Raw genomic sequence first — 14,572 nt, 5'->3', positions numbered from 1 at the left:
AATATGATCCCGAGGCCAAACGGCAGAGTCGTCAGTGGAAAAGGCCAGCATCACTAAGACCAAAGAAAGCAAGGATATCGAAGTCGAAGGTCAAGGTGATGCTCCTCACATGTTTTGACATCAAGGACATCGTCCACTTCGAGTTTCTACCACAGGGTCAAACAGTAAATCAATACGTATACAAGGAGATCCTCCAGCACCTCATAAGATCAGTCAGGGACAAGAGGAGGGATCTGTGGGAGAACAAAGCCTGGGTGCTCCACCATGACAACGCCCCTGCTCACAGTGCCCTGAGCATCCGATAGTTTCTGGTGGAGAGGAACGTGCCAACTCTGGAGCAACCCCCGTATTCACCAGACTTGGCCTCTTGTTATTTTTTCCTCTTCCCCAAGCTCAAGGGGGTGATCAAGGGGTCTCGATTTCCTGATATGGAGGCCATCAAAAGGGCTATGACGACGGAGCTCCGGAGGATTCCAGAAGAAGCCTTCCGGGGGTGCATCAAAGCGTGGAAGAAGAGGATGGAAAAGTTTGTGAGACTGGAGGGAAACTATTTTGAAGAGGACAAGCTGTGATTTCAATGTATATTTTGGAATAAAATTTCTGTGAAGTCAGTCCCATTACTTTTTAGATGGACCTCGTATTCCTTACAACGACCTTCACACCACCAAACACATCACACCACCTTCTGTGTGACACTAAGCACACGAAAGACGTCTCGGGATGAAGGGCACTCAGGTGTTATGGATCAAACTAATAGCTAATGAGAATTTCCCATTTAATTTTAAAAAACAAGATAAAAACAAAACACACTCTTCATGTGTGAAATCATCACGAGAAGACAAGAAGATCAGTCCATCCAATACGAAAAGACAGGAAGATCTCGATACATCTGTCCATCCCAAATGCATAGTTTGGTTATATAATCACCATAATCTCTCTCTGATTTATCAATCATAATCAATTTATCACCATAATCTCTCTCTGACTTCAAACTTCTTCAGGCCATTACACCAGATATATCTCCCTACACACAACCAGCCCAACATTAATTATCCCTCTCCCACACCTTGTGCTTCTACTATCCCCAACAACGCACTTCCCCATCTAACCTTCATGGTGCTGAGATCCATCGGGTGCTTTATGATGTCGTGGTAGTCGTGCAGCCCCAGTGCCTCTGCATCGACTGGCTTGTAGAAGGGCCAGGCATAAGCAGCATGCTTCTTTGCAAACATCTCCTTGAGGACACCCGCACAAAACCGTACTTGCTCAGACGCCGGTAAACGGCTCTTTTTCCCCTGGCCAGAGGGCAGTGTTGGGCCAGGCGAGTCCGGAACTTCCCGCAAACCACCTTTTCCACCACTTCGAAGGGGCTCTTTGCGCCCAGACGGTTTTTGTGGTCGAGGCTCGCCTGGCGAGGGCGAGGGTGAGGGCGAGGCGTCACCGCTGTCACCTGGAGCGGTGGCCATCGGAGTGGTGGTGTCCGCTTTCCGTTTTACACCTTTCTTCTGCAAAACAATGCCTAAATATCAACCACAAATAACCCAATTTTAGTACATTGTACATTTCTCGAGAGGAATCGGGGTCACAAAAACTGAATAAAGCATGGTGCAAGTTCAACAGCTTCCCTTTGCTAACGACAAATATAATTATTAAACCCCATTACACCAGCCAAGATTCCTCGATGACCATAACGTGCAGTTAATAGCATATCAACCGGTTAATTTAACCTCCTTTTGGAAAGCAAAACAAAACTGCATGAAAGTTAAAAAAAATGTTTAACCACATCATGATTTACAATCACACATTCGTTAAATCAGAGGCCAAGGCTCAAAAATGCTACAGGGAAAGATGGCTGATGTATAAAAGCTGGGTCAAAAGAGACAATCAAACACGAGACATACAATAATGGAAAGTGTTACAAGAAAGACTCGGTAGCGGAATGGTTATAACGTCCTATGAGTCTTGGAGGTCAGGAGTTCAAACCCGACAGCAGCCACGTCCTACCAACGAATAAACATGGTACGTGCTGCTTGCTTGGTCAACACTCAGCATTTGAAAAGGATAGAGCACAAACAGCCATATGTTAGAACCATAGTACAGGCGTTTATGGGCCTAATGGCCTCATCCTGCGAAGAAGTTCCTTGAAAGGAGATCTCTTGTTATAAAGTCACAAAACAACATGAGTTACGATTTTCTGCTCTGCGCTCCTTTGCGGGCTGGTGCTCCCACCTCACACCGAGCTCGATATCACGCTGTGGAAACCAAGGCATTTCAGATCATTGGTATCTCCCACGATGAAGCCAAGTCTTTGAGTCTCTCACTCTCTCACCGTAGGCATGTCGGTGGTCGTTCTGTCTTCGACCATCTCCTCTCCGGCCTTGCCCTCCCTGCTCTCTCTGCGATTTGTCCCCACCACATTTCCACAGGGCGCTCAAGGTCCGCCAACAACCCCCTTCTGGTAAAACTACCAAAATCACGAATCACTGCTCACCTTCACTCTTTTATTCCTCTTTTTTCCCGCCTTTGGAACAAACTCTCACACACTGTTCCATCCCACTCTTCCCTCTAGGTCTTCAAAACAGCTGTTCACCACCATCTCTTGTGCAAAACCATGATCTTTTCTACCCCCGTTAATCCACCCTAAACCCACCTCCTTCAAATTCCCTGCTTTCCTATCTGAAAGTACCTGTAATGTCCATCTTGTGTACCCCAAGTTCTGTGCCCCGTCCCTCTCCCTTCCACAGATCTGTCTCTGTTCCCCACTGTTTTGTGCTTCCCTCTCCCTCCCCACTTGTTTCCTTCCCCCTTTGTAATACATTCTGTGTGTTAGCTCTTATATGAACCTTGACGATATATACAAGAAAATGTAAAAAATTGAAGTCAAGCAAGCATCTTGGACTACAGAAGTAACAAAAGCTCATTTGGTTGATTTTGCAAAACTCCATGCGACTACAAATGGGCGGTTGTCAGACAAAGCAAAACATTTGAGACTAATGAAAGCAGGAGAAAGGTGGAAAGGTATTTCACCTAAGCCTATGAACTGAAAAGAAGCAGAAATCCTTGTGCTTCATCAATTTGAGAGACGCTAACTATGACAAGGACCTTTTACGAAACAACACATCATGGAACGTCACATGGATACCAGGCCCAAACTAAAAGTCACTCTCCACAGCCCTACATTCTCTCCCCTCATCCCCTTCTCACCCAGACAATGAAGAGCTGAGCAGTGGCAAAAAAAAGGAATAGCTTTCATCTTCTAGAACACATGGAATATCTGGAGTAACAAAGGTTCATTTTGACTGTGGCATTAGTGCCAGACTAATAGAGATTTTCCAAATTTCAAGGGGCATTCTGAAGAAAACATTCCATGAAGGGTAGGTAACATGATAATACTCCCTGGAGGCCTTCATACATTATTGAAATAAGAATAAGGCAGTGCTTGTGAATAGCAACATTGAATACACAGCTAGGCATGGAGGAGGCCTTGGATACCATTTGGCAAGCACAGCTGGATGTTAGGCTGTATTAACACCACAGAATCTGTCCTGTTCTGATCAATTCAGAGATTTGGGGCAACTTCGTTACCCTCTGAAGAGAAAATTTCACCTCCCCTTACAGGCCACCTTGGGGAAGGGGGGCAGGATGGGGGTGGGTGGAAGGGATTTGCCTGCCTGACCAAGTCACAATTTGTAATTGGTGGGAGTTCAGTGACTATTTATATTGACTTTCTACAGTTATTGGAGAGACACAAAAATGTATGCGAGGCTCCGTCATGTCGACAGATTCAGTAAGTGTTGCACACTCGCACGGGGGCATTTTGCGCACGCGGGCGTCAGGGGCCCACACGTCTCTTTTGAAATCATTCCCTGCGTTTTCCAGGTTTTTTTTCCCCAAGGTTACATTTTTCAACAGAAAGAGAATAAATTATTACCTCCACCAATGATGGTGGACGGAGGTTATGTTTTCAACCATCTGTCTGTCTGTGAACAGGATATCTCAAAAAATTGTGGACAGATTTCGACAAAACTTGGTGGAGAGTTTGGTTATGTCACAAGGCCAAATTGATATGATTTTGGTGAATATCCGGATTGAATTTTTCAAATGATTATAATTCACCATTCAGAGATGGGACCAAAACACGTATAGCAGCACATTTCAAAAAGTTGTGGACGACCCTTTAGACTTTCACACCTTTCAGATGTATTAATACCCTGTCGACCCATTTATATATCTTTGGGCCCTTTAGAACTTAAATTATGCCCATTAGACCCCTTCGACCATTTATTCTGATATCGGACCTGAAAGGATAAATATCGGACCTGAAAGTCACTTTAGACCTTTTTGAGATTTGCAACTTTTCAGACCTTTCACCGTTACACATTTACGAGACCATTTAGAGTTTAGACCTTTCATTTAGTGCATCCTTCCATTTATTTGCAACACAAAATAAACCACACAAAAATAATCAGACAGAAGCCAATCCTGAGAAAAAGGCACATGAAAGCATGCCTGGAGTTTGCAAAAAGGCACGTGAAGGACTCTGAGAGAATGAGGGAAAAGACTCTGTGGTCTGATGAGATGAAAATCGAACCCTTTGGTCTGAATGCAAAGCGCTAGGTCTGGCGGAAACCGAGCATAGCTCATCACCCATTTAACACCATCCCCACCGTGAAGCATGGTGGTGGCAGCATCATGCCATGGGGATGCTTTTCAGTGGCAGGGACTGGGAGACTTGAGAAGATGGAGGGAACAATGAATGGAGCCAAATACAGGAGAATCCTGATGAAAACCTGCTTCATTGTGAAAGACCTTAGACTGCAGTGAAGATTTACGTTCCAGCAGCACAATGACCCCAAGCATACAACCAAAGCAATGCTGGAATGGGTTCAGAACAAGAATGTGAAAGTCCTCAAGTGGCCCAGCTAAAGCCCAGACTTGAATCCCACTGAGAAAGTGTGCAAAGACTTGAAGATTGCTGTTCACCAACACTCCCCATCCAACTTGACAGAACTTGAGCAAATCTGCAAGGAAGAATAGGAGAAAATCCCCAAATCCAGATGTACAAAACTGATACAGACATAGAGAAGACTGGAAACTGCAATCACTGCTGGCAGAAACTTCTACAAAGTACTAACTCGGGGGGGAGGGGGGGCGGGGGGGGTGTTGAATACTTATTGACAGAAGACATTTCAGCTTTTAATTTGATTTAATTTGTTAAAATTCTAAAAACACGTTTTCACTATGTCATTATGGAGTATTTTGTGGAGATACCACGCAATGACGATTTTCTCGTCATTAACAGGAGCCTCCATGACGGGTCTCACTATTGGCTCCATCAAGGCACGTGACGAAATATCGGAAGTTGTTGTTGTTATTGCCTTTAGGACGCGGCTCTTGGACACATTTGTCCTTGTTTTTATATATACATATATATATATATATATATATATATATATATATATATATATATATATATATATATATATATATATATATATATATATATATATATATATATATATATATATTTATTTATTTATGTTTTCCAGCCGTGTGTTTCATATACTCCTCAAATTCCTTTATCATACACAATGTAGAACAATTATCTCTCCAAAAATTATTTATATCTGTTGAATTTAACTTGAATAAAATAAATGTATTAGCATTACTTCTTATCGAGCGACGGGGGATTTGAAAGTACGATTGACGAAGATAAATACAATTACAAGAAAAATGTCTCCCTCTTGTGTAACAACTATCCATAACCGTTTGGTTTCTCTCATGAACAAAATCAAAGATAACGACATTCTTTTTTGATTTATCTAAATCTTGGGGTGAAGGTATATCATCCATATCATCACTAAGAATACAAGTTATAGGTTTTGATTTATTTTTATATTTCTGTGTGTCACAAAATAGTTGTATAATCATTTAGTTCATTTTGAAGTTTAAATAAATCAATTATGTCTTCTTTTTGAAGACCTGCATTAAAACCTTGTGAGAGTAGTTGATACTCCAGTTGAAAACTTCACTTTGTGAAAATTATTAAATTATCAAAATCTAAAAAGTTGGGAGTAAGGAGAATCTTTAAAAGCAGGCAGGTTTTTCCACATCTCCTTCAACCAACTATGAGACATCTTAATGAATTTGGAAGATTTTTTATTGTTGTTAAATTTTATCTTATTCTCCCAAATGGATAAAAAAAAAATTGTTCATTTATATATTTAGAAAAAATATATATATTTTTAATTATTGGCTTTTTTAGAAACTGTTTTATCCTGAGAACAGGTTTAATTTAAAGATAATCCATTATTTTATTCATACAATATCTTGAGTTGATATTTCCCTGAAAATGACAATTGTGACAAATAACATCAATCCATTAAATATTACCCCAATTTGATCAATCTCTTCTGTTGAAATAAAAGGTGTATTATCTCCCTCGTACTTAACATTCATTTCTCTTATTGATCTTGTAAAGTAATTCATTTTTGATGCAATTTTGAAACAGTTGTGTTCCTTATTATATTTTTATCACCACTAATTAGAAGATGATTATAAAATAATCGTTTATAGACTTTTGACTGTTTATTCCCACTCTGTCACACGCAGGACAATTCTCAAATTTGTTATAAATTTATGGAGTATCAGAGAATTCAAGAGGCTCAATATCTGGTATATTGTTTGGATTAAGCATCTTGTATATTATTTCCGAGTTTGTGGTTTCGTGTCGTGCTATCTTCGACTTTGTTCTGTGCTCGAGTAACGTGATATTCGGCTTACATTATCTCAAAGACCATATGAGGTGCATGGTACAAAAAAAAGTAAATAAAATGGTTATGAAACAGTGAAATCATATTCAACTTACTGCATTAAAGTAAAATTACTACTGATACTCTGCATCAGTTCCTTTCTCAAACACACCCACCCCAACATGTCGCGCAGAGTGCGCAGAGTGCTAGTCTATCTACAATTCCAGGTGTGTGTGTGTGTGTGTGTGTGTGTGTGTGTGTGTGTGTGTGTGTGTGTGTGTGTGTGTGTGTGTGTGTGTGTGTGTGTGTGTGTGTGTGTGTGTGTGTGTGTGTGTGTGTGTGTGTGTGTGAGAGAGACCACTGTTTCTCGACAACCATTGGTCCGATCCAATTGAAACTTGCCAGGTATATTGCTGGGGACATGAGTATGTGCCTTTTCAAGGTTTGATATTAATCGGACAGGTGGTTCCCAAGTTATTACGATTTATTTACAAAACCAATGACAGGACACGTTGTTGCATAGGCGTGGCCGATGGGGAAAGGGCTCCATTTAATTACCAATGACAGGACACGTTGCTACGTAGGCATGGCCGTTGGGGAAGAGATCCTCAGACGCGTTCCCCATTACGGGTTACAACGTACGGACTTCCGGATAGTGATGAATTCCTGTATTCTAATAATTTCTCGATTTCTTACGCGCATTTATAGATAAACACAATGCCCCAATCCAGTCGTCATTTACAAGAGTGAAGGAACGGCCTGTGTGTTTGTTTGAAAGTTTTTGTTTGTTTTTTTTTTTTTGCACGTACGGCCACGCGAGAGCGAAGGAACCTATGCGGTTGTTGTTTCTGGCACGCGGTTTGAATTTTATTTTATTTTATTTTATTTTTTATTTTTTTTTTGCACGCACTAGTATTTATAAAGTATGTTTTCACTTATAGTCAAATTCATCTTCACTGTAATCAATGCTTTCATAAAAATCATCATCTCTAAAACTACTTTCACAACTACTGTTTGAACACAAACTCTCAATATCATAACTGTCTTCTGTTCCAACAGAGGGGGCATTCCATGTCAAGTGTACACACCCTCCTGACACTAATACCTCATTTTCTCCCCATATGTTGGTCATTTATTCACTTGGGTGAAAAAACTCAAAATACCAACTTTTATACTTGTGGGCCCATTTTAGGGCCCCCCCAAATTTGGGCGCCCCCGGTTGCCCCACAATCTTCCAGAGGCCATATCACAGGTTGTAGTGGTCCGATTTGGCTGATCTTGGTATCAAAATGTTCGTAAAAGCGAGATCTTTCGAATCACGTAAAGTAAAATCACTCCGAAACAGTAATTTAAAAAGTTATAGTTTGGGGCGCCCTTTGACCTTGGGCCGCCACTCCCAGCCAAACCGATGGTCCCGATTTTTTCGTGTGAGAATACCCCTTCATATACTCCAACACCTCAGCATAAATGAAAATGGGATCTCAATGGGTTCAAGTGTGATGATGGTTTTATTGTTCGGGGACTCGGGTGCTGGACACACAATATGCCACAATGCATAGCACAATATTTGAACACAAGATTTCCAAGACACTATATCAGTATATTGTACATAAATTTTCCACATGCACATGCAGGAACTGGAAGCGATACTAGTATGAGTAAGAGTTTTTTCCTAGCATATTATAGTCAAGATTTTTTGCCAACCAATGTTTTATTTGACAGCTGTGTTTCTTTTTTACTGATTGTGTAGGTTCTACCTGTAGCAGTTTTTGGTTCTACGGAAAGAAGTATATCAGAAATGTGGAAAATGCAGTGATCTTCAATGTCAGGAAAAAAGAAACTATTTGCGGGCCCGTTTGGATGAAGAAAATTCACTTTCACTTCATGAGTGTCCTGAAAGGCTTCCATGATGGAGGAAAGCCACCATTTTCCATCATCGTGCACTGTGACATAACCTGAGAGTTTCCCGTTAAAACTTGGTGTAGATTTTGAAATAGCTGACTCGATACGGTGTTCCTCGCTAAGGCTGAATTCACGTACTTGAAGAGCAGGTTGAGAAATAGGGATGAAAGCATGAAGTTTTTGAGTTCCAGCTATGGTTTTGGCCGTTTTTAACCTTTCTTCCAGACTTCGTTATTCCTTGTCATACGCCTCTTGGATCCCATAACCGAACTTCATTTCATTCAAACCATTTTCAGCAAAGGCGAAAAGATCTTTTGGAGAAATAATTTGACTGTCGTAAGGTCTACGCAGGCTCTCACGTGTTGCTTCTCGTTTGACTGTACCTCCCACGCCATCTGAAGGGCCCTTGCCAAGACTTGTGGCAAAAAAATGCCATTCTGCGTCAATACCATACTCTGATTTGTGATGAGATAGGTTTATGAAGGCTTTGCAATTCTTATATTGGCCAGCGCAACCGTCTGAGACATAGTAAAGTTTCTTTACATTTCCAAAGCTAGATTTCAAGTGTTCAATGAGCATTCCTTGGAAGAGGTGGACTGCGACAACGTCGTGAGTATTGCATTCTGATATAATCGTGAACGAATCGTGGTTTAATTTGCCATCGTCAGATTTGAAATAGTAAGCCCAGGGGTGAATTGTCGCTTGAGAGCAGTTCCAATGGAATCCTTGGGCCGCATCGTGTACGACAAACGAATAGTTCTCTGAGAAGTCTCCAATAATGACAAATTCTCCTTCACCGATTTCGTCTTTCTTATTTTTCAGAAAATGAGATTGGGTCTTGGCAATGAAGTCGTGTCTCACTAATTTCACCACGCGTTCACAGAATTGATTAATGAATTCTTCCAAAGGCAGGACCATGGAGCTCAGTTCAGATCTGTCGGTGGATGTCCACCGTTTAAACTGAATTTCATCAATATCCTCTAGTTCATAAGCACTCAGTAGCTCGGTTTTGAAGTCTTCAATTGATGGGCAACTTTTACAAGTTCTGAAACAACATGCCGGTTGTGCTGGGTTACAAACTATGCGTGCTATCACATGATGATAGCGAGGAAGTTTGGCTATCTGTGGCATTTTGGAACCAAACATGAGTTTCACATTTTGATGTATCGGACATACACATACACTGTGTGTACCGCCTGAACCGGCCAGGACACACTCCGAGGGAAGGAGCATGGCGAACTTCACAAATCCAACTTTCAAGCCAGGGCTTTTCTTTTTGAATTTCTGAAACAGTTCCTTGAGATTGTTTAGCACCAGGCACTTTTGAATTTTGTATTTTCCATGTTCATTCCCTGACCACCACGCAGTCCTTTTTCCCCGGTATAATTCGGCTGACTTCATCACTTCGGTAAAATTCGGTTACGGTGGATTTCACTTCGTCAGGCAATATTTTACCCTGTTTGGGATTTGGAGACGATAGCATACCATTTTCTTTCTCTAAATTTTTGGCTTGCACAGCCATTCTTTGGGAGCAACTGAATTCACTCATCATCCCTCTAATGCTCATATTCCTAGCAAATATTGTCAGTATACGTATTTGCTCTGAACGGATCGAAACAACGTATTTTTCTTTCAGGCTTTTGATCACGTCTGGCATGCAGTTTTCATCACATTTTGACGCTGTATTTTGTGTTTTCTCCGCAGTGCTTGGTCCAGCAACTAGATCCAATTTCTTTCGCACAGAATCTTCCACTATACTTCACTTTTCAGGAACGTACCCTGGGTTCCTTTCCGCCTTTCGTTTGTCGAATGGGCTTTCACCTATCATCGATAACGACTGGTTTAATAGGTCAACTTCTGCTTCTCGCTCAAAAACCTCCTCGTCCTCATCTGTCGAAATAGATTCTGCAATGCCTTCGATAGTACCTTCTGATGATAATTTTGAACTGGTCGAAGATGATTCTTCAATACGCTCTGGTGACAACTGAGAAAGTTTTTTTTTCTGCACGAAGTACAAAGTCTGTCATCTTTTTTCACCTTCGAAGAAAATTTCATCAACATATCATTTGACACATTGCGAAGATCTTTTCGTTGTTTCGTTTTATGGCAGCTGAACGGATCGCAACAGTATTTTCGGAACTCCTTTCGATCTTCAGTCGCCATGCTGACTGCAAAATATGCAAAAACTGAGATTAGCCCATTTATAACTTCATTCGATGATGGTTATACAAAAAAAAATGTACGTTTAAAAATCAGTCACAATAATTATATATATATATATACATATATATACATATATATACATATATATATATATATATATATATATATATATATATACATATACACACGAGGTGTGTTCAAAAAGTATCCAACCTTAATTTTTCGTGCGTAAACAAATGAAGCTCGGGAGGCGTGGTTTGGTGCACGTTTGTAGGCGATCCTAATCCGTATGCGTGAATATTTTCCCGCCTGCAGAAGCTGTCAGTCGCCGACAGACCGCCAATGAGTGAGGAAGTGTAAGTGAGCACCATCGGGTTTTCGTTTTTGACAAAATGACGGATCACTGTGGTCTCATCGCCAGTGATCACTGTGTTGAAGAAGTTGGGATCGCTGTTCACAGTCTCCAGCATGTCCTGTACGATCTCCAAATGGAGTTGCCTCTGCTCGATCGTTAGCAGCTTTGGCAGGAACTTCGATGAGATTCTCCTTAAGCCCAAATCCTGTCACAATGGAATGAACGGATCCAATGCTGACGCCCGCCTCGTCTGCAAGTTCTCTGATCGTGATTCGACGATCCTGCATCAGCAGGGTCCTCATTTGGTCAATGTCGATCTCATTTCGGGATGTTGAGGGCCTACCAGAACGTGCTTCACTTTCCACTGATGTGCGACCATTTATGAAGCGGTTGTACCACTCTATCTGTGTGGTGCCCATTGCTTCGTTCCCAAAGGCCTGTTGAATCTTGCGGATCGTTTCCACTTGGGAATCGCCAAGCTTTACACAATATTTGATGCAGTAGCGTTGTTCAAGTTTTTCGGTCATTTTGTCAAAAACGAAAATCCGACGGCGCTCACTTACACTTCCTATCTCATCGGCGGTCTGTCGGCGACTGACAGCTTCTGCAGGCGGGAAAATATTCACGCATACGGATTAGGATCGCCTACATACGTGCACCAAACCACGCCTCCCTAGCTTCATTTGTTTACGCACGAAAAATTAAGGTTGGATACTTTTTGAACACACCTCGTATTTTGTATGTGTATATATATATATATATATATATATATATATATATATATATATATATATATATATATATATATATATATATATATATATATATATATATATATATATATATATATATATATATATATATATATATACATACATATATGAGGCCCGGTGAGGAGGAGTGATGTAAGCGACATTTTTTAATGATATGATGATAGGCTCGGATGATAGGGGAAGGGTTAAAATAGTGATATATGGCATTAACTCAACAATGGCCGATGTGGCCCTTACATCACTCCTCGCGGCGCCTCATATATACATATATATATATAAATATATATATAAATATATATATATATATATATATATATATATATATATATATATATATATAATAGTCCAGAGATGATGATTGTCAATTTCAGACAAAAAGTTGCCTGCCAGCAGGTGACGTCATTGGAACGATGATGGCAAATGTTGCCCAATGTCGAATCAAGAATTAGTGATATGTGGACCCCGAACAATAAAACCATCATCACACTTGAACCCATTGAGATCCCATTTTAATTTATGCTGAGGTGTTGGAGTATATGAAGGGGTATTCTCACACAAAAAAATTGGGATCATCGGTTTGGCTGGGGGGCGGGGGCCCAAGGTCAAAGGGCGCCCCAAACTCTAACTTTTTGAATTACTGTTTCGGAGTGATTTTACTTTACGCGATTCGAAAGATCTCGCTTTTACGAGCATTTTGAAACAAAGATCATCCAAATCGGACCACTACAACCTGTGATATGGCCACTGGAAGATTGTGGGTCAACCGGGGGCACCCAAATTTGGGGGGGGGGCTAAAATTGACACAACGTTTTACCGTGGATACAAACACTTGCACAAAAAAAGTGAAATCTGAGACGATGTGTGAAAATTTCGCTGAAAAATGTGTACACTTGACATGGAACGCCCCAGAGATACTATCATCACTCGCATAATCTTCACTTGAATAATGACTCATTTATTAAGGAAAAAAAATCTTGATTCATTATTTCTTGAAACACAATCTATATCTAAATATTTATTTATGCTCGCAGAATCAGCTATCGTTTTTAACAGGAAAGGTTATTTTAAAATGAGTTTTAACAATGATTGAAGGAAAAACCATTTCTCTTGATATATGAACATCATTCAATTCCCCTATCTCAATTTCATTAAGATTATCTTTACATGAATTTCCTTCAGGATTATGAACCCAATATTCTCCATCTCTTAGATTATTAATATAAAAAACAAATTCCATCTTGATTATTTCTAAGAGTTGTATCTTCTCTTTTCAATGCTTCATCCATAAGAGTTTTTGATCCTCTCATTTGAATTGGTTTCATTGTCATCTCCAATTTTGGATATATTGCAAAACAGGAGAGGAGAGACTTTTGTTAAGATTATTCATAATGAAGGTGAATAAATAAATGATGTTTTTGGAGACAATAAAGAAGCTTTCCCACAAAAGGAAATTGTTGAGTTAAAATAAATATTCATGATCGTTCTTTACCAATAATTATTTCATTATCTTTCATCACTTTCACATCTCTCACATATTTTTCAATATCTTTTATCAATCTATTCTCTTCTGAAGTAATGGAATGAAATTCATCTTTTGTTTGTCCATAAGTTTTAATATCTTTGTCCATAAGTTTAAAAAAAATTAAAATAATAATAATGATAATTTTTAAAAAAGGGTCTTTCATCCTCAACAACCTCCTTCCAAGAGATAAATCATCAAGAAAATGTTATTTTAAATGGAAAGGTATCTATAAATTACCACAAGATTTTCATCAAGAAAATGCACCCGCTGAACCGTCACCACCGCCTGCCCCCGCTGCACCGTCACCACCACCTGCCCCTGCTGCACCGTCACCACTTCCAATATCCTCAGCAACCTCACTCCACAACTGTAACCAACTATTATCTACAAATTTCTCACATTCTGCTACTTGCTGCAAATTATCGATGCATTCCTTCAACCCAGTAATAACTATCCTCAAGTGGGAGATTTCCTCACACTTCCTTCAACAGTAAAACCCTCTGCTTCCCTGTTGTTGATATGGCCCACATTGAACAACTATCACATTTTATTAACTCCTCTTCCTTTCTCCTTCAGTCTCTATTTATACTTTTTTTTTTATCCCAACACTCCCAAGGCCCCAACTGACTTAACGCTAAACATAACATGAGTCCTCCCCCTGCTTCTTTCAATAAATACAAATACCTGCTAAAATATCCCTGTGTCGTAAGAGGCAACCGGGGTTGTGTCAGGAAGGGCATCCGGCGTAAAACATGTGCCAAATCACTATGCGGATCATACGGATTGGTTATCATACGGTCACTGTGGCGACCCCTAACGGGAGCAGCCGAAAGAAGATGAAGACCTGCTAAAAGTGTTATGAACACAATTACCGCTTTATAAGTAGCTCCACAGCCCCTGACGCAAGTCATGATAACAAAATACGCAAAACAACACAAAAAGCACTCGATTTGTTCTGGTCGAGCTTACCCCTCTTGCGAACTTCAGGAAGTGACGTCCTCAGAGTTGTTGTTCGTAATTTATTAACCTCCGCCATCGAAGATGGACGGAGATTACTGTTTTCACCCGTCTGTTTGTTTGTTTGTTTGAAAAACAGTATTCCGGA

At 40.3% G+C, this 14,572-nt stretch overlaps 1 protein-coding gene across 3 annotated transcripts in view; it reads right to left on the bottom strand.

Annotated features, from left to right (window-relative positions):
* LOC147012536 (bromodomain-containing protein 3-like) overlaps positions 1-14,572 on the bottom strand; it is an 86,812-nt gene that overhangs the window by 44,572 nt on the left and 27,668 nt on the right. For all 3 annotated transcript variants that reach the window (XM_085855665.1, XM_085855666.1, XM_085855667.1), the window contains one exon: positions 1,110-1,505. In XM_085855665.1, the coding sequence (XP_085711791.1) occupies positions 1,110-1,505 (396 nt within the window). The remainder of the gene's footprint in view (positions 1-1,109; positions 1,506-14,572) is intronic.

This window comes from Eptatretus burgeri, chromosome 14, assembly GCF_056783735.1.
Source record: "Eptatretus burgeri isolate ZD-2024b chromosome 14, Ebu_testis_v1, whole genome shotgun sequence".
Lineage (NCBI taxonomy): Eukaryota > Metazoa > Chordata > Myxini > Myxiniformes > Myxinidae > Eptatretus > Eptatretus burgeri.
This window is presented reverse-complemented; position numbering and strand designations above follow the sequence as displayed.